We start from the raw sequence: 25,947 nt of genomic DNA, 5'->3' as shown, positions 1-25,947 counted from the left end.
AAGAAAAACTTGGGGGTCATCAGCACCAAGATAACTATTAAAATCAGAGGAATAGAATATCAACAGAGACAGAAATACAGATTAATGCTAACTAGAAAGTATTCTGGTCTTGATAAACTGAGCAGAGCTGCTATTAGAAAGGAATCAAATCCAACCATGCAATATTAACTTGAGATAAAGTAAAGGAAAAGAGGAAAAAAATATCACATTAATAATAGAATCATTTACAGAAGTCATGGTTGGCAGTTGCAGAAAAAAGACCACTCTGGTTTCCATGCCAGTTAACTATGAATGACAGAAACTTAAAAAGAAGAATTTATGCTATTCATTTAATAAAACTCTTCTACCCTGCATATACACGCATATGCACAAACCAACTAGAACCTGGTTGGTGATGGATACACGAATAACTCAGTGGCAAATGTATTCTAATTCTCTCTTTTCTTCATTGTCCCACTCAACCTCTTCTGTAGTTCATTTCTGCTAGACAGAATCTGTCTCTCTACCAACATATATCCTCTTCTACTACAGATGAGGGTTTAGCTGCAAGGAGAACAGCAGCGGACATGTCTGTTGGGTTTATGAAAATGGTGCTTGACAGTCTTTCAAAGCTGTTCCTTCAAGCGTAGCTCAGTCACTGCTAAAACAGCTGTCTGCCAGAGAGACGTGTGAATACTGGAAGAGGTTTGGTGGATTCAGCATATTTTGAAAACACAGATGTGCCCAGACTGGAAAACCTTCAAATCAGTTACAATTTGGAGTAATTTTTCAGTTTTTCTCTGTTTTAGTCTACTAAGAATGAGCAGTCATTCTCTTCAAAAGTCTCTTTTCCCCACAGATGCGTATCATTGTTTCTTAAAATAAGATACTTAAAGAACAGATTTAAGGCGTTAGAGGAGCCTTAAGCTCTTCTGGAGACTGACAATTTGCACTCCATCTTAACAACAAAAAAAAACCGGTTTTTTTTTTTAGCTTACTTTGCTACTTAGTAATATTTTACATAACTTTTTCTTTTTTTGCCCATGATCAACACTGCGCCTAATAAGAACTAAATTAATTTGTACGGCCTTCCATTAAAGTGAGTTTTCCCTCAATTGCTAAGCTTCCTACATCATACACACTCAGCTTGGAGCGGACAGATCAAAATCAGGAAATACTATTCCTAAATAATTCATGCATTTCTACCATGACAGCTCTTACTGACTTTTTAAAGAAAACAGCAGTGCTGGTTACAGAAATTGCTTTCTGTGTTGCTTGTACTTCCAGGGAAGAAAATGCTTTTTGAATCAAGTAGCTATAAATAAGACAGGGGTAGAGGAGGCACCAGGCAATCTTATGTTAACATAGAAATTAACATTTCTGTTTCTTATAGTTATTTACAGTGACAACTGAAAACACTTAATTTGCATAATGACATACTGACATGTTACCTTTTGATGCATCCATGGAAATATAATTAGCTGAGAAGCCCTCAGAAGAAATGCTGTGATCCGTCACAAAGTACAACATCATCATGTTGCCACCACTAGTGAGAGATGGTGGAACTGACCTTCCACAGTACCTGCAGCAAAAAAATGACCCAAACTGAGTGGCAGTGCTTTATGAAGTGTATTACTGGAAGAAGATTCAATTTTTCTGAAATGTTTGAACAGCTGTACATACACAAATACCTTCTTTGAGGCAGGTCCCAAATATAAACCCTGTATCACGAGGCTAAATAGCACACTGCATGTACAAGAATACAAAATCTAATGGGTGCGGCAAAGTCAGTGGATAAACTGTTCAGGGTGTCCAATTCTATTGAAATTAGTCCATGCTGTACCTACAACATAGTCCAAGTGGTAGACAAAAGACTAGGATGCAAAATGCTCTCCATTATGATACAATGGTCATTTGTTCCTTATTTCCCAAAACATTGTCAAGCCTAGGAACTACTTTACAGTCTGCAGCTGCAGTGCGGTTCTGTGCTCAAGTAGCTGAAATGTTCTGAGTTCTAGGTTAGCAAGAAAACCCTGTATATAGCACAGCTGCTTAAGCTGGGTGAGAAAAGATTTGTCAGCTTTTTCTGCCCTTATATAACATCACATATCAAGAGAAAGTGAAAATAAAACCCTATGAAACAATGACTTCAGTTTAGTTCTTGCTGAGATCCAAATGCACAACCTTTTAAGTAATCTCTTTTAAGTAATCTTTCTTTAATCTCTGCAAGTGTTCCAAATCATCTATTTTTCTGAGCGCAGATATATTAGTGCTTTTGAACATATTACCCATATATCAAAATGTTAATGGAGCTAGACAATAGAGGTGTTCTCCTAGTATAGCATTTATTAAATGGGGTTCTCATACTCTGGTCAAGGAAAGGAAGCTGCCTTTATTATGCTAGCAGAGGAACTGCTGTTAATGTTTCAGTTAAGTGATTAAACTATATGCAAAATTTAAGGAAGCAAATTGGATGGAAAAATGTACAGAACAGTGCACACTCTACAGAAATTGAGCTCTATAAGCTAAATGGGCATGTTCACCTTCCCAATTTTTGCATAGTGCTGTTGTCGTATATTTCAAGATAATCCTTTCTGCAACTGCTATCAAATTGCAAGTTAAATGAAGTGAACGTCAGGCGGATAAGGTAGCCAGGTTGAATGTTGATGGTCCAGGTACAGTTAATACCATGTGGGTAGACATCTGGAAGACCAGGACTTGTAATGGTTCCTTCTGGTCCAGTGAGAGACTCCCCACATACTGTAGAGATTTTAAACAACAAGTTAAATAATATATTAATTCAACTACAAGCACTTAGAAAGAAAAGTAACAAATTTTATGATATTCCATGAATGTTTTTGTCTCATGCATACTACACTGCAATACACAGACTTTTTCTCCCGTTACATCTTTGTAAAACTTGAGAGGCCACTGTTTTCAGTGTACAAGAGAATCTGTAAAATCCCAACACTCTATACACAAAACAAAACATCCTTACCTGTATCTAATGGCCAGTAGTGAGCTCTGAAGCCAAGGTTGGTAAGAGAGGAAGCTCTGAATTTGATATAGAGATTGTTCCGTGTAGATTGAACTCTAGATGGTACGGCTGTACCACAATATTTCCCCAAAAGAGGAGATTCTGTGTTGTTGCCATCTCTGACCTGAAGAACAGTATATTCAAAATATTCAATACAAATTTCAACTGTTTAAAAGTTGTAAGCACAAATGAATTCATAAGAATAGTATAAAAGGCATCCTTAATAAATCAAACAGTTCTGCTTTTGTGGAGATGAATATGAGAAGGAACACACAGCTAAGAACTTCTGAGAGTTATTCATAACATATGTGTAATATTCTTTACCTCAACATAGTCTGAGTCACAAGTTGTCGTATTTCGAATGTCAAAGTCGATAAAGTTAAGAATCACCACTTTGCTCACTAGCTGGGAGACGATCCACTCACAGGTCTTCGGGTGGGAGGACATCCTTGGATAGTAAGGTGAACGGATAGTGCCTTCTCCAGACAGGGAGCCTCCACAGGCTGCCAACAGACATAAAGGATCAGTAGCTGTGATAAATGGTTTTTAAAAACCTATAATGCAATATCTATCAAATATCACTATGACATTAAAAGAAAACCACACCTAAAAACCTATCTTCTGATAGTATCTACTGTGGTTCAGCCAGATAGTATTAAGAACACACTTAAAAGAACATATTACCGTGTAGCATAAACTTATATGTACAAAAGATCAGTTTAACTTTGACCATGAACACTTAAGAGATTTGACTCATTTCACAATCATAAAATCTTTTGAGTTGGAAGGGATCCTTAATGGTCATCTCGTCTAACTCCTCTGCAAAGAATAAGGACATAGGGCACTCATCACATCCCTGGGCAACCTGTTCCAGTGCCTCACCACACTTATCGTAAAAACTTTTTCCTTACATTCCATCTAAATCTTCCCTCTTAGTTTGAAGACATTTCCTCTTGTCTATTATGACAGATCCCACTAAAGAGTCTGTCTCTTTTTTACAGCCCTCCTTTAGATACTGGAAGGCCTCTATCAGATCTCCCCAGCACCTTCTCTTCTCCAGCCTGTTCTCATAGGAGATCTTTCATCCTTTGGATCAGTTTTAGGGCCCTCCTCCAGACAAACTACAACAGGTCCACATCTCCTGTACTGAGGACTCCACACCTGGATGCAGTACTCCAGGTGAGGCCTCACCAGTGCAGAGCAGAGGGGCAGGATCACCTCTCTGACCTGCTGGCCATTCTTCTTTTGATGCAGCCCAGGATGCATGATGTTGCAGGCTCATGTCCAGCTTGTCATCCACCAGTACCCTCAAGACCTTTTCAGTAGGGCTGTGCTAGATCTTTACACCCCCCAGCTTGTACTGACAATAGGGGTTTGCCACGACCCCAACTTGCACTTGAATTTATTGAACCTCATGAGGTACACCTAGGCCCCCTGCTCAAGCCTGTCTAGATCAAGCTTTCTTTCACATGTTTAGACAGATATATTGGAGATTAAGAACTAAAAGATATCAATAATGAAAGTATAATATTTAGCCAGAATTATAGTTATGTTATCTTTGGGATGTTAGTGGCAAGCAATTTATTATTAATATAAGCAATGGGAAATACATTTCCAAATATGGCAGAAGCATTTACAGCAGACCTATTGCAGACATCATCTTAGCATTTCTAAAAGCAGCAATAAACAAACTATTTTGTTCTTTGCTTTCTTTTGAAGTTTGTCTTAGAATCATTACACAGGTAACATAGCAGCAAAATCATTTGAAGTGTCCAAAATTACAAACAGCTTCACTGTGCAAGTCAGTAGTTCTTCTTACCAACTTGGTAAACAGCCCTGAAGCTAGCCCTTTGCGTAGAAGCATCAGACTTGAACTTGATCCAGAGACTGTTGCTGGTAGAAATGATTGGAGATACAACTGTACTATGATAGAATCTGGTAATCAGAGAAGACATTTCACTATCACCATCTCGAACCTAATCATCAATAAGAAAAAAAGAAATATGTCAGATCATAGAAGAGAGACTTTCAAGGGAGACTTTCAAGGTGAGGCTGGATCAAGCCCTGGGCAATCTGATTTAGCTGTGCATGTCCCTGCTTATTGCAGGGGAGTTGGGCTAGATGACCTTTAAAGGTCTCTTCCAACTCTAAGGATTCTATTATTCTATGATAAAAGTGTTGGAATTTGATATCTGGACTTGATGATCGGCACAGAAGACAGGCTACTGTCACAGAACACTAGGATGAAACAAATTGTCTCAATGAATCGCAGCTTTAATACAATTTGGGCACATGCTTCCATAAGTGACATCTTTCATATGAAAGAGACAAGTAAGTTGCTCACCAGTAATAACCATGTTTTTTTGCCAGCACTAAAATCCTGCTGTGGAAAATTAAAAGGGAGTATTTGTGACTTCCTTGCTCTGACTATGAAGTTTATAGTGACCTTTTAATGGCCCTTCTCCAGAAATACCGTCACATCATATCTATACATCAACACAGCCAGGAAATTCACTAACAAGAGATGTAACTATGAGTCCAGAAGCAGTAAAAAGGTATACTGATGTTTTTCCTTTATTTTTTCTGAAGGGCTCAACTCATGAAAGTGATAATAAAGCTATAAAGCTTCCAGCTTATACCTTCTGCACTGCCACTACACTGACCTTATTCAATTTCCTAATCAGAGGAGAATTTACCTTGTGTATTATCCCAGAAGCTGATTATGAACCATGATTATCAAGAGGACTAGGAAGAAAAGAGATATTTGTATCGCCAAACTTCAGGACCTGAACCCACAGGCTGTGAGTAAGACTAGGATCAGGCAGAACATAAGTGTAGCCAAGGAGCTCTGAACGCTCTCTGAAGCACTCACTCCATTCCAAAAGGAGAGCCAACAAACAGAGGTCCTAAAACAGGTCCCCTGGTATTTGCCTATCGGGGCAAAGCAAGGGACATATAGTTTTCAGGTTCCCCCTCATCACCTCTTCTCTCCTCCTCAGCTCTATTCCATGGGCTGGGAGAGAAGACAGGGAACCCTTAGTGGTGGCGTGTAGACTGGAGAGCAGGCAGTGGTTGGACTGCTTGTTTAGCAACCTCCCAGTGGAGAAATGGCTGACTAATGCATTTTAAATTTCCCTGGCACCAACTTTCAAAGTGAGAGAGTTATATGGGATTTATGCGGGAGTAAATAAAATCAAAAATTGAGCTGGACTATTTAGAAAACCTTTATAAAGAAGCAAGAGCTTCCAGAATTACAGCTTACGTGAGTTTACTTTTTCCTTGATCTGATTCTACTTACATTTTTGGTTTATAAAGACCAGTGAGAAATAATAAAAATAACAGGTTCTCTCAACCACGTGAATCATGTCTCACATATTGCCACTTAGAAGGATAGAGGAGAAGGAGCTGGCTTTACTAATACCTTGCCTCTGCAGCACTATCTCACAGTCTTTCTTAAATAAGTTTTATCATGTCCAGTTTCTTACTGTAGACCCCTGGTCCCAGGCTGCTCCTTCCTTAGTAAAAGACTAAACATCCCTCCCTGAGCAAGTGTCTGTGAGCAGTGTCTGGCTGCTGTGATTTCCTGTTATCACCAGGGATGGGAATAACATGGAGCTTCTCAAAGTGACAAAGTAATCGTCAGAGAGTGATTTTTAAAGTAACTTGAACATCCAAAACCTATTTCCCTAGTTGAATTTCATCATAAAACCCAGCGAAACAGTATTTTAGAAAAGCATTCATGGAAAACAGGCTTTGAAAAAGCAAGACTACTTGTAACCACAATTCCTGTGCATGTTGCTCTGGGCTGAGCTGACTAAATGAGAAGGAAGGTGAAGAGCTGGGAAATACAGGAAAACTGAACTGCTTGTGACTGATCAGCGAACAACAAGGTAAATGCTTTGCTGAATTAATACAAACTGATTGTTTTCAACAGAAATGGTTTTGTTTCTCTGGCTGCAGCGAATTTAGCTGCTGTTCCGCCAGCAATTAGCATGAGGAGTACCAGGCCAAACAAACAAAAGCTGTCTGTGTTCATTAAACACACTTCTCCTCTCATTACAAAAATTTAATTACACTTCATTCCAGGCAAAATCTCTGAGTTAGAGGAGGAGGAACAGAAACAATGTTAGCACAATAACAAATCTTATAAAAACAGATTAACTAAAGGGAGCTCACAGGGGCCTATGCCTCACTTGCTCAGAAAGAGATTAAAAACAAAACCACATAACTGCATGGTCCCGCCATACCACACTGCTGCTGTTGTAGCTGTTAGTAAGCATGGCTCCACTGGGCTGGGGCTGCTTTCCCCAGTGCCTCTGCACTGGCTGCCAGCTTCCCTCATCTGTGCCTGGCTCAGCCATAACAGCTACACCAACCAGGGGCTGGGGCTGAATTTACATCTGTTTTTACCTCCTTGCAGTGCAACCACAATTTTGTACAGATGGCACTAACAAGCAGCCATTCCGTGAAGGATGAGGTATTCATTATTCCTTGAGATAAGGCAAGCTGAGCTGTGGCACCGAGGGGCATGGGGACAGTGTGACAGGACACAGGGCACAAGCTGGTGCTGAAGAACCCACCAGACCTTGTCAGGGCCAGAAGTGTCCCCCACCCTGCCTAGGGCTGCATTTCAGCTCCAAGGACCAACAGCCCCTGCCATCAGGGCTACAGCAGAGCCAGACTCCAGCTCCCACTCACAGCCCAGCCCATCCTTGGCTTGCTGCAGTCACCCAGGGAAAGGAACTCATTGCCTGAGGCTGACCCCAGTTGCCCTGCTTCTGGCTGAGGAGGTGGGACAGCCCTGGCTGTGATGCCTGGCCCTGCAGCCTCCAGTGGGAGCCTCCATGGGGAGCCCCCAACTGCTCCCCACCAGTGACAACCCTACACAGCATCATGCCAAACTCCATTTGTGGTTGATTAACAATATGCAGACCTGGATTTAGGGGCTTAGGGGTAAGAAAGAAAATGAATAAATAATATGTAGCAAATTTAAAAAGGAGGCATTTAGTAGTAGATTTGGAATGAATTACTATTATACTAGAAAGATTTTCTTGTTCTCTTGTCTTTGCTTCATTCTGGATGTACAGTCCTGCTCTTTCCGTCTGAGTTTTGAAATCTAATACACTGGTATACTTAATCCTTGATTAACATCTGCCTCTGTAGTGGCCCTTGAGAAAATGTTTGTAAACACATGTAAACAAATTTTCATATTAACTGCTAAAGAAAAGTCACCTCGATATAATTCAGTGAACTGCCAGTGTGATTCTCCAGCTCCAAATGAGTGAAGTTGAGGTATATTTTTTCTTCCTGTGGTTGTCTGATAATGTAAATACACTGTCGGTTGTTGATAAAAGGATTAGGCCAGAAAGGAGATGTGATAACCCCTTCACTATCAGTGTAGTTTCCTCCACAACCTGGATCTGCTGTATTAAGAAAACAAAATGTAAGTTGAGATATTCACAACTATGGTAATTCTTTTAGTTTATGTTGTCCCTGAGCAATGGCTGCAAATCCAAGACACTTTCAGTGTTATTAAATTGCAAGTGTTAATTACACACATTTGTCTTCTGTTGGCGGTCTTGGAAATGTCACAGACTAAGCTTTAATGCTGCTTTTACTTACCAGCTGATGTTGTATAGACAATGTGAAAGCCCTTATCAGTAACTGCGTCATCAGAGTGAAAGTGAATCCATGCATACGGTCCAGTGGTTTGAAGCGGGGGTGGAGATCTGGTGCTGCAGTATTTACCAAGGACAGAGTCTTGTGGAAGAAGACCATCTCGAATCTAGACAGAATGATAAATCACTGTTTAGGATTATCAGATACATGTCACCTGCGGACAGTACAAACACTCTTACAGTTACGCTGGGGAGGGGCAGGAGGAGAATCTGTGGTGGAAGCTCATTGTAAGTCTCCTCCAGACAAAGAGGAACTAGAAATAGACCAACTGGTTTAGCTGTGGTCGTGCTCCTAGGGGAGTCATCAAGGGGCTTGTGAAAGGGAAAAAAAAAAAAAGAGTATCAGGAGATCTAACGTTGAACTGTTTTCTTGAAATCACCCTCTGTAGTGCTCAGTGATGGAGTACATGGTACTCTCATTTCTGTGAGTGGGTATTGGTGAAAACCATTACTTTGCATTTGAGAATAAGGCCTTAGATCACCCATAAAGTCATAGACTGTACAATAATATGAATCTATTAATCTTAGATCCTTCGGTCTAATTCTTTAACTTAGGCTGATACTCAGTGGGTTGATATTCAACTAGGAAGTCAGAGACTGAACTTTGCAAGGAAGTGAAACCACCAGATGGTTGACCTGAATCCCATCCTCTCTAGTTGCAGGACTTCCACTGACTTGAGTGGAGTAGGATTTCATCTTCTTTTTGTTTTACTGACTGTACCTGAGTGCATTAATGGCTGTAGTAAGTACAAACGAATATTTTGACCCAATATTTAATATCAAGCAGTATACTTCTCTACATATAAAAAAGTTTTGAAATATCTTGTTTTGCAGTAACTTTGCCATAAAATGAAGTCATAATGCAGAAATAAGCTTTACCTCTAAATGGTCATAACTGCAGTTTTCATGGTGTTCTAGGCTTAGTGTGCCAAAGGCAAAAGTAATGAGGAGGCCAGGATTAGTTGAGATGGTCCAGATGCAGTCTCTGTTTACAGGATAGTTACCAGGGTATCCTGGAGAGCTTATTGAGCCATAAGTACCTGTTAGCTCACCACCACATTCTGACAGAAAAGAAACATGGAACCATGTAGTCTTTAACACTGCATGTCAGGTCAAAAGCTGAACTGCAGGTACACGGAATAAATTCAGAAACAAAAAATAAACCCAAACTAATAGTCCAGCTAGTTACATCTTTCTGTACACTTTGTAATTCATTCTACTGTTCAGTTATAAAACCCGAATATTTCATTATTTATTCTGTGAAAGGTTTCACAATGATAATGGAAATATTTTAGAAGAAAAGTCTTTTTAGATTAAAAATATTTAATTTAAAAATTGGATGCACTGTGTTTTGGATTGGCTTTACAAAAATTAATTTGAATTTCTATATGTTCTATGTACAGTCTGTGTTTTTACACTAGGAACATGATGGTTTTCATTTTTAAAAACGTTAATTACAGAGAAGGCTGTTATATGTACATGTTGTAAAAGCAAATCCCTCTTCATACCAGCCAGGTAATGGCAGGGGCAACTTGTGTCATGTCTTATATCTAAAGAATAGTTAGTTTGGTCAAATCTATACCTCTTCCTCTTTGTTTTTATTTCTTCCAAAAAGTCTGTTTTCATTTTTACATGTCTATATTTTTCAAGTGGTAATTATCTATCTAATGATGTAAATTGCAAGAAAAAATAACATTAAAAAGAGCACTTCAATAAACATTTATGTAAATAAAGAAAAGTTTCACCCCTGAATTTTCCATGCCTTCCCCCCACTTCTCCCCCCAGCTTTTCCTTCAGGACACATCCCAGTCACATTTTTTTTTTCCTAGACAGTACACAGAACATTGAAGTGAGCTAGATGCTGCACAAGATGATTTAGAGTTTATCTCTAGGAATGCACTCACAAGATTCCCAGAAGAGCCATTTAATTGATGTTACTGTCACACTTTACATTTCTAGTTAGAAGTAAATCAGTCATTTTCTCCAAAGCTGCAAGCACACAGAATTACCTGACACCTCATCAAACTTACCAGGATCTTGAGAATCCCACTGAACAGTAAAACCTCCAGCGGCAATGGCGTGGTTTGAGTAAAACCAAAAATAAAGGGAATTGTGGGAACTGAAAAGCTCTGCAGGAGGGTCAGAACCGCAGTATTTTCCCAGCATGTGCATTGACGCTGAAGCCCCATCATGGATTTGAAGGAAGTCAGAGTTACAGTCACTACTTGCCTCCAGTTGGAAGAATGGGAAAGTAATATGCAGAATCTAACAGAAAGTAGCAAAATAAGTAATCTCTATTTTTCCATCTGCTAAGATTGTGCTGTAATCCTACATAGAGCTGATATTTTTGTTCATATGGCTTTGAGAATCTATATGCTTTGGAGCCATTTCCTGAAGAGTTCCAGGACAGAAGAAGATATTACAGAATCTTAAGGATCAAAAGAAAGGGGAGGAGATCAGAAAGAATTTGGATAGGGAAACAGCATTATTCCTATAAACATATGATTGATATCATTTCCTGTGTCTGCTATATACTATAACAAAAAAGGCTTGAAATTGTAGAATATTATATGATCTATTCTGTGATTGAAAATATTATCATGGGAGTTTTGTGCATAACAAACCAGTGCACAATAAACACACTATATAAACAGTGTCATACACAGCTTCAGGTAAGTTCAGATTCCCCACAGACTTTGATATAGCTCTGATATGCCTTGATATAGCTCTGCTGAAGACAGTAGTAGCAGCTCTAAGTCTTAAAGCTGAAGCTACACCACATATAACGTTCTATAAATCACCAGCAACCACTAGTTTATAAAACTACTTATTCCATACCCATGCAACGTCAGAAGTAGGTGGAAAATGTTGATCCCAAGTAAGAAGTCTAGTGCTAAAGGGTGAGCTAACGTATCTTTTGGTATGTAATTATAACACAAACCGTTAATTGCAGATGAGAATCAGAATATGAGTGCAACATTTAAAAATTAATTCTTAAAACAATTAAATATTGCTATTGTATAAAGCCACTGGTGATATGAATTCAGCAATCCACATTTCTGTGGCTCAGAAATGAGAAACAGAAAATTGTTCTGGGATGACTTAACTTATGAACCAACTGTGGAGCCACTCAGAGCAGAGCTTTTTGAATAGCTACAGACAGAGCCTGGTCTAAAGCAGTGGATGACAGGCATCTTCCCCAAGTGGTGGTAGATGATGCCGGTTCTCACAAACTTATCAGAAATCTCCAATTGTTTTGTATGTTTTCCTTAGGTCATTTTTTTTTAAATGTGATTATTGTGAGAAAGAATAAATTGTGACCCTCAGCTTCACAATAAAAATCTTGAGAATGTAGCCCATAAGGAGCCTGAAAGCCTGTAAGAACATAAAACTTGTGACATATTTGTGAGTACATGACATAAAGATGGTCACATCTGCTCTCATGAGCTGAGGGTCCTGCAGAGTGAGGGTTTCTTTAACTTGAACTCTATTTTACCTTGTTGGGAACAGTTTGAATAACCCAGGCACAGCTGACCCCAGTATCGTACTGCTGGCTGCTTGGGTTGTTAGGGTAACTGAAAGCCCCCCTGGAGCCTGAAAGATATTCTCCACAAACTGCAGGAAAAAAAAGTTAAATAGATTAATTCATGCTATCACAGTACAGACTCAAAAATAAGCTTTCTAACATATCTTAGGCTTCCTAAACATTTAAAACAAAGATGAAAGATCTTCTGGAGAAGTCTCTTCAGAATTTCCACTAAAGTGGAATGACATCACAAAAAGAAAAAAAGAGGGAGAAATTACTTCCTGAGAGTAAAGTAGTTCCTGAAAAACAAGTAAGATTTTTCAGCTGGAATACATGAATTCTGCCAAAAGTTGTTGGTTCTGCCTCAGGGAACCATCAATAAACTTTTGTTTCCAGAAGGCTAACTCCAGATTGAAATCCTCAATTTTTCCATCTACACCTAAACAATGTTTTGAAGCTAACATAATATAATATTGTCTTTCTCAGTAGCGGTGCATCACAGAAAGTATCCTTCAGATGCTTCATTGTCCTGTATATCCCCTTGGGTCAGATATCTGCTGCTGATTACACCTCTCATGATATACCATGGTCTCTGCTCTTACTGAGCCATTCAGTGAGTGGGAGATATGGACAGGGAATCCCAAGCAGCTATAGAAATATATATCCATAAAGCACCCAAATACAGTGTATATGGAGCTGCAGCTTGCAAGAAGCAGCTGTAGCTTAACATTCAACTGACAGTAAAGCAATAATCAATTCTCAGTACCCTGAAATGAAGTATTTTGTATGAGGGAATGGTAAAAAAAAATAATAATTTTGTTTGAATTTTTTATTTAAAACATCACAATTTCTCAACCAGATTCAAAATTATCATATAATAAAATGTATTATTTTCCCTTGATTAATAACTAAAAGAAATAGATACATTATAATTTGTCACTGGATATAAAGTGGTTTTGTATTATTTACATTATAAATTTTTTTAAAAAATTATTCCATATGTATATCCTTAATAACAACAAAAAATACTGGTTGGACACATAAGGAAAATAGAAAGAGCTTGAAATAGGTCTAGAGTAGTCTAGATTTCGCAGTGGCTGGGTGAAAAGTTCACATTCTGTATTCCATGAAAAGTTAATCTGCTTTCTTCGCATCAACTTGCAATAAATATGAACCATCTGATGGATGCCACAGGGACACTCACTAGAATGCTGTCCTGACCTCGTTCAATTAAAATTATTGGCAAAAAAATCCCCCCCAAACAGAATAATAGATACTGAGAAGAAATCACGCAGGCAGGAACTTGCAGTCACAGTATAAAACTCCAAGTCCATATTTTCATGAATAATATTGCTGTTTCTTTTGTTGTTGCTTTTTTTAAAAGCCTTTTCTGGCTTTTTATATTAACTAGAAGTGTTAGTTCTGCAATAAATGAAGCTGTATGCACAGAAGAGAAAGATTGCTATATTCTTGTGTATCTTTTCACCTTATATCAGATCTTTCCCACCCAGCTTACTGGACCACTGCTCAGGAACAGAAATCTGATTTTAGGATGTCTGAGGCCTAGTCAAGGCCAGTAGGCCTGCTACTCCATTATTACACTCCGATGAGAAAACACAAAGCAGCTGTAAAGAAAAATTAACTTTCAATGGACTTTGGATCAGGACCTGTAGTCCAAAGACAAGGGGTTTTTCCCCCCCTCATAACTTTATTCTTATGAACACAATGATCACATAGAGCAAGCATTTACATGCTGAAGCTTGGCACCCATTTCACCTGGGGAGGGGGTACTGGACATACCTCGCTGGGCAGTCTGGCACTGTGGTCCTGTCCAGGAGCTGGTACACTCACAGGTGTAGCCATTGACCCCATCAGTGCAGCTTCCACCATTCTGGCATGGGTTACTAATGCATTCGTCAATGTTCTCCGTACAATTAGGGCCTGTCCAGCCTGCATTACACAGGCAGAAATATCCAGAGGTCATTGCCTACAGATACAAACAAATGCAATAAACATAATGAGCATGGGTCACCTAAAAGAATCAATGTAGTCAGTAGAAGGACTGATATTTACACTTACTTTATGTGGAGATATCAGAACACAGAAATAAATCATTTAGAATGTAATGGCTTTGATGGTTACTGGTGAAAACCAACATAAAGCCACAGCCTAATCCAATTACCTAGCTCTGTTTTTTTCTATCAAGTTATTTGCAGAGCTCTTTCTTCAGAAAGTCAGTCAGTATTCATTTAGTCACTCAGAAAACTGTTTGTTTAGCTTTGAAATGATCACATTAGAAACAAGTCAATCATGTTATCCAAAACATATAAACAGCAAACCAAGGTAACAATGGTTTATAAATCATTACTCTCAAGCCTGTTCTCTTGTAAGCATGCGCTGCAGTTACATCAGCTGTTACTTAATTTTGTCCCTGAGGGATGTTAAATGGGAACACTTTCATAGACTTCTCTGTATTATTGCTGCCTCTTCTTCATTTATTTTGCCTCAACCTTAACTACTCCTTATACACAAGTTTTTCCATATATCTAATTGTTTCTTATGCCCACTTCCCTCATATTTCTTGCTTTTTAGGTATACTTTTTACAGTTAAAGCAGAATGCAGTATGCCAAGGCACATGCTAACTGCCATCTTTGATGCCTCACAATCAATATGTTATAAGGTGTAGAGTGGGATGCGGAGATCATCTCCTTTAGAACAGAAAATAAGAGAAACATAGTAATATCACATGGCCTGAATCTTCCCTGTTTCTGAGAATCATTAAAAGGAGGAAACAAAACAGACAAACAGGATCAGACTCTACTTGAACAACAAATTTAATATTTGGAACATTTCTCCAAAGTCATCATCATAAATATCTTCTGCAACAGAAGTATCAAAATTCCCAAATCCATAGCACAGCAGACTTCATTCAGAAGACCAAACACCTGTACAGGATCCACGTGAGCAAACTAAATGATCAGTGTGCATGGGAACAAATTCACACCACCAATCAGTAAAGGACTGAAACACCCAACTCTCCCCAGCCAGCACCAGCTTCCCTTCCTCTCAGGCAGCCTAGTTACTGCATCCTGAAATCCCCTCAATTTTCTCCAGGTGTATCTGCTGATCTCTTACTCTCCACTGACTTTGCCTCATTACCTGCAGCATGTCTGCACTCACATTCCAGTCTCAGTCTCCTTGTTGTTAGTGATAGTAATTTCATAATGTTGTCACTAACTATGAGGAGTCCAGCACTTACCAAGCACTGACCGTTTGCACAAGGATTTTGCAGCTGACAGATATCAGTAAGAGGAGTGCACCCATTTGGCCCATATCCACTTCCAGTGTACCCAGATGTGCAGGAACAAAATGGCATTAGTCCTTGGGACACGAGGCAAAAGAAACAAAAACTAATTCAGTGCTTGTTACAAAGACAGTACCAACCATGACAGTAAAGGACCTTGACATTTTGAAGCAAAGCCTTCATATATTATAAATTATTAGATCTGATTTGATCTTATTTTGATTATTATCTACTTTCAGTACCTGTCCTGGCCTGTGTCCGGTTTAGTCATGAAAAGACTCCTGGTGTTAGTACCTGAGAGTCCAAAATTAATTTCATGGGATGAGTTGGAATTAGTCAAAGAATACTTTCGGAGAGGAGAAAAATAGTTAAGGCAGCTGAAAGAAGAAAACAGTGAAGATCTTAACATTTTAATGACAAAATCTGCTCTTTGGTGTGGAGCCTCAATCTGTGTCAGTGTTTGCAGGAAGGCCTACTGGCTTTATACAACATGCCTGTTCACTCCCTTGAGAAAGGCAAAACCAGCTGTGGAGAAGGGGTTGCAGTGTAAATATGTTGCTACAAAGTGGGTTTCTTGAGACACTGGTAATACAGTCCTTAAGTAAATGTCTTACCTGGAGTAGAGGTACAAGTAGCCAACGGATGGCACCCTCCATTATTTATTGAGCAGCTATCAACCTGGGTACATGTTTGTCCATCTCCCTCATAACCTGTACAGAGGTAAATCTTAGTCTGCAACAAGCTACGTTCTCTGTGCATCAACAGCAAAACAAGCATCTGGTGAGAAAAGACACTAATTTATGTTGTAAAATCACAGCCTTTGGAGCTAAAAAGAGAAAGTTGAGATAGCTCCTATAGTGAAGTCTGGCATATTTATTACATTCCTATGTTATAACGATGGATTCTGAACTTAACTAAATCCTGATACGATTTTAGAAAAACATTACACTAGCATTGTCCAAATATAGGTGAGGTCAGAATGAGGCTGTTGGAGCTCAGCTCTCTCACCATGTGCTGCTGTAACATAATGGAAAGCACAACAGTGATAGCAGAATAGCAAACTCCAAGGCTGCAGCAAGTGAGGATATGCTCAAACAACAGCCATGGGCACAGAAACAAAGGAAAAAAGCTGCTTACTCTTGGAAGGCCTCAGGCAGGCAGGGAACTCCAGCAAGACACCCTTGCTCCCACTGCCAGCCCTTAAATGAGGTCTGGGAAGGGATGGATCCTGGCTGTACCCCTTCCAGTCACTCAGATGCATTACATGCACCTGAGGTCCCCTGGGTTGGCCCTGCCTTCCCTCCAGGTGCTCAATCACTGTTTCAAGCCATGACTTTGCATTTCCGCTACAGCTGCCCTACCTACACTTCTGCACCCAGCCAGCCCCAAGCAACTCAGGGCCTCCTGCTTGCTAGAGCTGCCCTTAGGTTACAAATACATCTGCTTCCTCCTGGGAGGCTCAGCAGGACAAAAATGCTGAGGCATGACTCTGCACAACTGAGGTCCACTGCACCATATCAAGGCCAGCCTGAGGCCATGTTTCCAGCATGGTGATAGCTCTTCAGCACTCAGTAACAGAGATCCTTCACTATCTGCAGTGTGCTGCTATTTAGACAGCTAACTAGAAGGCCAATTAGAAACACCTTTTCCGGCTAGTATTTCCATTGTTGATTGCATGCATCTCACAGAGCACTTAACTTCGATAAAATTTGTGGCTTATGGTTTAAAGTCACCACTTCTACTGGTTAGCCTGTACTACAATGGAAACACTGCCTTCTTAGCATTCAGAGCATGACAAACAATTATCTAGTCTTATGACAGACAGTGCAGCTGATTTATGGCACACAGGATACTCTTTCAATTAATATAGACAATGAAGTTACTGTCATAATTATGTAGTGCCTGTCTCTCCTTAATTATCTTTTTTTCAAAGGAGGAACCTTGTAAAATCAAGGCTTTAGCATTGCCTACCTAGTGCAAGAGAAACATTGCAGATGATGCATCAACACACACCTACTCTACAAAACGTTAATAAATAGCTGAAGCAGTCTGAATATTCATGGACTCTGCATTCTGTATTACAGCATTGTTTTGTTTATGTTAAAACTAGTCTACATCTTCTTAAGTATATAATAAAATAGGCTCAAATTTGTTGGTAAAACAACATTTTACATCTTTCTGTAGAAGATTCAACAAAAACATCCATTATTTTACCTGGTGGACAGACTCCACAGCGGAAAGATCCAATTGTGTTGATGCATTGAACCATTGGTGCTGTTGAACAGCCTCCATTACCACTTTCACATTCATCAATGTCTTGGCAACTGTAGCCATTTCCTTGCCAGCCTAAAAAGAAATAGCGGAAAGATGTTCAGGTAAAAAGTGCGTCATTTTCTTAGTTAATCAGATCTTTTCTTAGAGTAGAAAAATATGATTTTTGAATTTCTCTTCACTAATACAGGAGAAGACCTGTCCCTCACATAAACAACAATAATTAAGGCTAGTCTTCAAAGTAGTTACAAATACAATAAAGCGAATGTATGCATACAGGTATGCTTTATTTTAACGATATTGTGGATATTCTAGAATCAAACACAGTTTATTCAATCCAAAGAGATGGAAATTCTGGTCTAGTGCAAACATGTAAAATTTGCAGCAAAGCCTCATTAGAGCTCTAGTTAAATACTTCAAACACTCTTCCTACATCCCTCTTGTACATACAACATACCTGACTCAGGAAAACAGACCACAGGTTTTATGGCTTGAAGGTATAATTAGATTTTTGTTCCTTCAGGGCAGCAAACATATTGATATCAAGCTAATCCTACACATGGTGGGTAGGATTCACCTTACCTGTCCCAATCTAGTTGTTCTGAGCTGTAATACTGTAACACAACAGAAAGCACAGCAATAATAGCAGAGCAGCAAGGTCCTAGTTTGCAGCAAGCGAGGATAAACCCAAATGAAACAGCTATGGGCACAAAACAAAAGGAAATAGCTTCTTACTCTTAGAAGACCTCAGGTATGCAGGGATCTCCAATAAGATACCCTTGCCTCCACTGCCAACATGTAAATGAGGTCTGGGAAGGGGTGGATCCTGGCTGCACCCCTTCCTGTCCCTCAGGTACATTGCATGCACCTGAGCAACCCTGGGTTGGCCCTGCCTTCCCACCAGGTGCTCAATCACTGGTTCAAGCCATGACTTAGCATTTCAGCTACATGAGCTCTCATTAAAAGCAGTGGAAAGAAATAGGTACTTTAAGAATGTAATTTGTCAGACTAATTTAGATGTCCAATTAAGGATGGGATAAATCACGCTGTAAAATCCACTGTCCACGTTATGTAGATGAGACATAACCTGTAGGCATTTATTCTGTAGAATACAGATCGAAGATCTTCATGAAGTCACTCCTATATGGATCTTCAGTCTGCTTGTGACAGCAGTCCTACCTGCTGCCACCCCTCCCAACATGAGAGCAAGGAAATACATGATACCTGTGGGGCAGGGATCACACAAGTAGGAGCCAAGTGTGTTGTGGCACCGCACAAGTGGATTCTGTGAACACGGAGGGTTAGGAAGGCTGCATTCATCTATATCAGCACTGCAGGTGGGGCTGCCGGGGGGGGACATCCAGCCAGTGTCACAGATACAGTGGTACTTGGGCTGCCATAGCAAGCACATATTGCATATTTAAGAAATGTAAACCAAGAAAAGAGCAAGAGTTAATTTTATAAAACATCCTTTAAACTATAGCAGGAAGGCTTTCAGAGCATTGCATGGTTTGCGCATTCTGTTTCTGGAATTGTCTTGGTAGTTTTCTTCATCTTCTGAATTTAACTATTTAAACTGTGGAAGGAGCAACAGGCTCATTCATTATATTCATCAAAGAAACCTGTAATTTACCCTAAGACTTCCAGAGAAAATGAACAACAATTATGAACTGTACATAAACATAACTAAAACTTGTCAACTTGCTTTGTATGCAGGGTAAAGGGATCAGCATAAGCAACCTGAAATCAGCTTGGATGTCCTTTTTTAAGCAAACTGTTCGGTAACCTGAAATGTGCAGAGCTGACCTTAAACTGCAAATATACATTTTCTATAATGACAACAATTTTCTCTCTTCTTGACTTTACTAAAGGCCAGATTTCGACATTTACCTAGCTTCAGTCCAGTTAAATCTAATGGGAGCTTTACTGTTGACTGACGTAGGAGCAGACACTGTTAAGCCAACACTGAATTCTTTTGAAAAGATTTCTCCACAAAAACGGGCAGAAAGCAACTAATGGGGTGTGAAGACTTTTACAAATTGAGAAAAAATTATGTTAGCACAAAGAATACTTGGTGTGTCTGGAACAGCGCGTGGGTGTATGAGAGTGCTAAGAAGCCTAAGTCTGCCAGAATAGATCTCGGCTGCTCTGAGTGGAAAAAGCCAAAGCTGGCATCTTCCATCCACCCCTTTAGAGGGAACACCTTGTACCCAGATTTTCTCCCGAAACAATTGTCTGGCTTGTTGCAGAAGGCCATTCAAGTATGTGCTTACGTTCACCCAGTGCAGACACTTGGACTGCTCAAGCTTGGAGTCAGAGACTGAGTCAAATGGACGGTACTGAGCACCAAACACAGGCAGCAGCCACCAGGCCACCTGTCAATATTCCATTGGTATTGCTTTTCCCAAGGAAAATAAGAACCATGTTTGTCCTTCTGAATAATTTCAGTAATAAAATATTCCAGCAACTTCATATTGCACTCCCCAAATAGTGAGCAGCAAGAATATTATTTTTCAAATGACACTTTGGTTACCCAAAAACACTTTGACAAGTATCTTCAACAAGACATAAGGCATTTTCAGTTCTTTCTGTTGTCCTTGGGACATCAGAGAGGTTAGGTTCTTTTGCACAGTGGCATTTCTTGCTGTCTTCCAGCAGCAGTGTATGCTACACAGGTTTGTGGCACTCAGCGCAATTTATTTTGTATAATGAGACACATATTGCTCCTTACCTTGTTGGGGGTGTCCCGTTCTGCATCAACACAGGTGCCATGTTCACAGAGTGTCTGAGATCCTCCCTGGCAATCGTCAAACTTTGAGGCACAGTGGGGTCCATAGGTTTCTGGAGTACAGGAGCAGCTAAAGGTGAAAGCAGACAGAAAAATCTGAATGTTGTCTACGTATAGCACATAAAGACCACATATTGCCATAGTAAGGAATTAGTCTGCACTTTTGTGTGATGTTCCTCACAAAATCCCTGTGTATTTTAAAATTCTGACAGCTCCATTAATAAGCCTGCACAGTGGCAAAGCTGTCCAGCAGGGACTGAAGAGTAATGTAGGGCTTGCACGTGTCCGTGGCTGACCACAGCATCTTGTTACAAGTACAAAACCAGGAAAGGATAAATGTCAAACATGAGGCTTCAGCAGAACACGAGCCTGGAATTTTCCACTTCAACCAGACAGCACCTAAAATTTGCATTTCACTTTATGCCCCTCATATGTTGCCAGCTGCCTAAAGCTCTACCTCGAGCAATACACAGACATGCTTTGGCATCGAGGCTTGGTACTTACCTCCCATCTACAATGCTCAAAGTCCCCACCCAAGAAGCATCCCTACTCAGCTTCCCAAGCTATCATTCCTTGCACTCCCACCAAAGCAGGGCTGTGCCAACTACAACTGACACCACAGCTTTTTCTTTTTCACCCCACAGGGCCCATCTTGGTCACAGCATTGCACAGACACAGTGGAACTGAAACTGGGAGTTTCTAAGGTAACTGTTCCCTTTTCTCCAGCCCTCAATTACCACATGGACCAAATCTGAGAGTCTAAAACACAATGGAATGGGTCAAAAACCTACAGAAGGTCTCCCATCAGTTAGCCAACATCTTTAAAAAATGAAACTGAGACACCTATCTGGATGCAAGTGGTGTGCTGAGATACCTGCTCCTCACATAGGCCCTTACACACCCTTGCTCACTTGCTTTTAAGCTGGCCAATGAAAACTACTCTTCACAAGTATTTACCCACAGAATCTGAATCAGTGTATTACAGTGCAGCTGCTCTGGAACCTGGAGTGATTTATTAATACACTGTGCTATACTTGCCAGGGTGTCATGTGCTGAGCTGAAGGCAGTCTGATAAGCCAATTGCAGGTAACTAAACTCTGCACTCAAGACAAGCAACCCTGATGAACCCCACAATATCTTAATGCTTGTCTGCAGTCTGCTGCACTGCAAAGCTGCATTATTGTAAACAGCAGCAGATACACACCACGAGTGCACCCGCTCGCCCTGGGCACACAGAGAGGGGACAGGCAGGGAACCAGAGCAGCTCTGTGTGTTCAAAGTACAGAGCTGCACAGTCAGCTCCAAAGGACACAGCAGGCAATCAGAAGCTCTGAAGGAGGAGGAACACAGCACTGTCTCCTGCTCAGTCTGGCAAATGTTAATCCATTCCCAATTTGAAGCTGCTCAGCTTTGAGAAGCAGGTCAGGCCACAAGGAGCTTTGGCCAAACTGCAGAGCGGAGTGCTGGTCCTGTCCCTGCACTAACAGCACATCCTGGGGAGGCCCCATTGTGCTGACTACCACACAGAAGTCCAGTAGGCTTGATGACCCCCACATCCTTTTGTCCAAATGATGCAGTATTCCTACTGGGGTGCTGATTAGGGAAAGCATTTCCATGCTTCTTCCTCATACCTCAGTGTTTTTCTGTGTTAGAGCTTGAAGTCTGTAACTAAAGAACCTGAGCAAGGAGGGAAGACTGCATCACCCTCCACCTGATGGTACAGTACTGCCCTTCACCTGGTGTTAGCTCTGGGGGCTGTGGAAAGTTAAATATCGTCTTTTTTTTTTTTTTTTAAACACGCAGCGTGTGCCTGCAGCAAAGCAAAAGCAGGGCAAGTAGGGTCACTAGGCCCCAGAAATATCAGCTCCGTCAGAATGCATTTAGCATCCGGGGAGCACTCAGAAATGAGTAAGCAGAGTTGTGACTGCAGACTGGGAAGACAGTATGATGGAGGTGAAGAAATTATAGAACAATAATTCAGAGGGTGTAATGCAAAAACAGCAATATCACAATTTGTATGACTTACAAAGAGGTCCTCATTTGCGTGAAGTAATGGTGTAATTTGTAGGAATCACACTGGGGAACAAACTTACAGGAATCATGACTGTACAAACACACTGAAAACACTTGAGAGAAAGGCAGAGGGTTTGTCTCTCAAACCTTAGTGTAGTTACACACCTATACATTGCTGAGCTCTGCACTGCAAAGAACAATAAGTAAAAGCAGGATGCTTTGTGAGCAGTTTCCTTGATAGACATCTGTGTAGAGGATGGCTGCAAGGAAGCTACAAAGACCCTTAAAATCAAAGCAGAGTGGGCAGGCAGCCCCACAGTGTTGGTAGCACCTCAGCAGTCTCTGTGCCACCGTGAAGCATGAGGAGCTGCGTGAGAATTTCCCTTTTGTGAGGTTACTTCAAGAGCTGACTTATAAGCCTGTCTTATGACGAGCAAATATTTGCGGGTGCTAAAGCTTCCGTGCTGAAGCCGGAGACTAACTGCTTTGCAGAGGGCTGTAGCATGCTATCCAGACACTGCACAGGGAGAGCTTTGTATTACATTCAAAAGTTGTTTATCACGTTATTTGCCAGTATAGGAAACAAGACCCTGGGCGTTCAGGCCAGCTTGCCCTGCAAACAGGAGCATGTTTCCCAAGGAGCTGAATGAGGTCTGCCTATGGCTGGGCACAGCTGGAGGCAGGAGAGCTGCGGGGAGCTGATATCTGCTGAGCCCAAGCACCCTCCTGGCCTGCCCACCCCAGGCAGCGTCTCTCCTCCCTTTGTCTGACAGAGCTTTCCAGCAACTCACAGCCTTGTGGGGCAGAGCTCTTCTCCTGTCCACCTCCTTCATTTACTCATTCTCCTCTGTCTCATGGGCAAGTGATAAAGCAGGGGTGATGGTCTCCATCCCCAGTGTGGCTGTGTGACCAGCCTGGTTCTTGCTGCTCTTCTTGTGTCAAAGCAAGTAACAGAAACTCATCAGTGGTGTGTTTGACTGTAGAGATTTTGTGATCTCTCAGATTGAAATGGATTATAGTGCACAGAAAATACATAGACTTGTTTCTCAAACTTGTACTGCAGAAGGAATAGATGTTACAAACATAGCCGTGTTTTGTATAGGATTTTTGTGTATAGTTTTGAAAAATTACCTGTAGCTGCCTGGTGTGTTCACACAAGTGGCTCCATTCTGGCAGCCCAGTGCTGTTCCAGCATAAATCTGGCATTCATTAACATCCTCTGAGCAGCGGAGGCCCTAAGGTGAAATGGAACACCAGTTTATTTTCCAAGTAACAGAGAAATGAGGCAAACCATGGAGCCAAGGTTTAATATAGTTTCCAAACATACACAAACCACAGGCTGCTATCAACACAGCTTCCCTCATGAAGCTTTATAATAGAACTCTATTGTTCAGCTGGCTTCTGCAATCCTGGCTATCAGTCAGATGAGGGATGAAATATTTCAGACGTCTGCAGACAGCATATAGACAGTTTAGTACTGCCACCTCCCCCTGCTTCCCAACTTCCTAGCAATAGGATCAGAAAACTTTATTTCAGACTGTTTTTATCAGGAGATGCTGTTTCATCAGAGTGGAGAGCACATCAATTTTGACCCCAGTCTCACTGGGACAGCTTTCAGGCTGAGAGTCTTTGAGAAAAGATGGAACTGTTCCATCTCCAAATGCATGTAAGAGCACCATAAAAGCCTTTGCCAATAAGGTCTTTGCATTTCAAAAACCCAGGATGCAACTGATTACTGACATTCCAATTTGTTTTACTTCTTTGGGCTTCAATAAACGTCATTCCCTTCCCCCATTCCCTCCATATGATTGTGTCATGCCAGCAACAGGTATGCAGTTCAGTCATCCTTCTCAGCAAGAAATAAAGGCATTCTGTGCTGGACTGCCAAGCACTGCTGACTTCATGGGGCATCACCTGCATGCAACAACATAGTGCCTGGTCCCATGGCTTGGGCTTCCATCTTATTGGGTTAGAAGTCATTATTGTTGAGAATAAAATGTATTGCACTTAAACCAAATGACAACTCTGATGTGGTTATTTTGCTATTCAGTATATATCACTCCATCCTGAACAATCTTAATACATGCTTTGTTATGACTACACTAAGCCAAGTATACCCTCACAGTTAAAATACACATCACACACTCAGGTAGGCTGAACACAGACTCCAAGAGGCTGAAGTCTCACCCTCCAGTTGCTGGGACAGAGGCAAAAGAAGCCATCCAGTGAGTTCACGCAGGTCCCCGAGTTCTCACAGGGGTTGCTGCTGCAGGCTTTCCTCTGCAGAGTCTGAAATCCAGGAGCAGAGAAAGGAATTAACTTCCTTCTTATTTAGTGATTCATCAGCATTTCTTTTCAAGATGAACCTTTTATTTATTTTTATTATTTCTTGGGGTTCCCCCTTACTTTTTTTTTTCCAGCAAGATTAATTTGCAAAGTTTTGGAGCTGTTTTGAACAAACCTGAACAAAAATACAACTCAAATATGACTTAGCAAGACAGATCTGACACAGCATAGCACAAGCCCTGGGGTGAGAAAAGCTCTGCAAGATGTAAATACTATCAGAAACTGTTCCTAAATTGGCTGTTAGTGAGGCTAGGAGGGGTGTCTTCTTGATTTCATGTGTGACTCATCCAACAACAGCTTTACTGGCAGTAGTAGCTGTGGCTGCCACATGCTGATGGAGAAGCAGCTGATGGTTGAAAAATCAGATATTTCCCGTGCAACACAAAATCCACTTTGAGTTCTCTGTCTTCACAGATCAGTGAAGGAAGAGCGTATTTTTTTCTTGGTATCCAGTTGCTATTCTTCAGTCTACAACTGTTTTTCCTTTAAGGAATGCAGGCTCCTACAAAATTTATGTTTTGTAAGAAGGCATTTCATCTCCTTTACAAACCTTGGCTTTTTTTAACCTCCTGTTACCAGAAGAGATTTTCCTGAGTGGTATGTGAGAGGAAAGAAATCATTTAACTTAATAAAGCTTACTTTGTTTAATTGGGTAGAGCTCTTTTCTGATCTTCAGTTTATTTCCCATGTACTCACCTGCTCTAAGCTCTGAAGTTTCATGTCAAGATTTGTGACCTGCAAGAGAAATGCAAATTAATTGCACTTGGCATGAGGGTCACTGCAGAGGGACGTGCTGGTCCCGGTGCTGGCACCCAGTCTGGCTGAGTGTTTCCTTTGGAGACAAGAGAAGAGCTGGTCTCTGAAACCAGGTGACAGTCAGGTTCAAACCAGGCCCCATTCCCTGGGATTTAAGCATTTTATGCTGTTCAAAAACTGACAGCTTTTCAATAGTATATATCCAGATTTGTCTACAAAAAGACTCTGTCCTGTGAAGATGCATTAAG

General features: G+C 40.7%; 1 protein-coding gene across 1 annotated transcript in view; it reads right to left on the bottom strand.

Annotated features, from left to right (window-relative positions):
• CUBN (cubilin) overlaps positions 1-25,947 on the bottom strand; it is a 148,417-nt gene that overhangs the window by 114,564 nt on the left and 7,906 nt on the right. The window contains exons 6-24 of the mRNA XM_021385370.1: positions 25,640-25,678; positions 24,785-24,886; positions 23,729-23,832; positions 20,528-20,654; positions 19,021-19,189; positions 17,740-17,871; positions 16,140-16,235; positions 15,481-15,602; positions 14,021-14,207; positions 12,191-12,309; positions 10,725-10,959; positions 9,574-9,755; positions 8,639-8,801; positions 8,249-8,439; positions 4,836-4,992; positions 3,341-3,519; positions 2,978-3,140; positions 2,523-2,739; positions 1,431-1,561 (exon numbers count right to left, since the gene is read on the bottom strand). Coding sequence (XP_021241045.1) covers positions 1,431-1,561; positions 2,523-2,739; positions 2,978-3,140; positions 3,341-3,519; positions 4,836-4,992; positions 8,249-8,439; positions 8,639-8,801; positions 9,574-9,755; positions 10,725-10,959; positions 12,191-12,309; positions 14,021-14,207; positions 15,481-15,602; positions 16,140-16,235; positions 17,740-17,871; positions 19,021-19,189; positions 20,528-20,654; positions 23,729-23,832; positions 24,785-24,886; positions 25,640-25,678 — 2,815 coding nt within the window. The remainder of the gene's footprint in view (positions 1-1,430; positions 1,562-2,522; positions 2,740-2,977; positions 3,141-3,340; positions 3,520-4,835; positions 4,993-8,248; positions 8,440-8,638; positions 8,802-9,573; positions 9,756-10,724; positions 10,960-12,190; positions 12,310-14,020; positions 14,208-15,480; positions 15,603-16,139; positions 16,236-17,739; positions 17,872-19,020; positions 19,190-20,527; positions 20,655-23,728; positions 23,833-24,784; positions 24,887-25,639; positions 25,679-25,947) is intronic.

The sequence above is a fragment of the Numida meleagris genome, chromosome 2 (assembly GCF_002078875.1).
Source record: "Numida meleagris isolate 19003 breed g44 Domestic line chromosome 2, NumMel1.0, whole genome shotgun sequence".
NCBI lineage: Eukaryota > Metazoa > Chordata > Aves > Galliformes > Numididae > Numida > Numida meleagris.
This window is presented reverse-complemented; position numbering and strand designations above follow the sequence as displayed.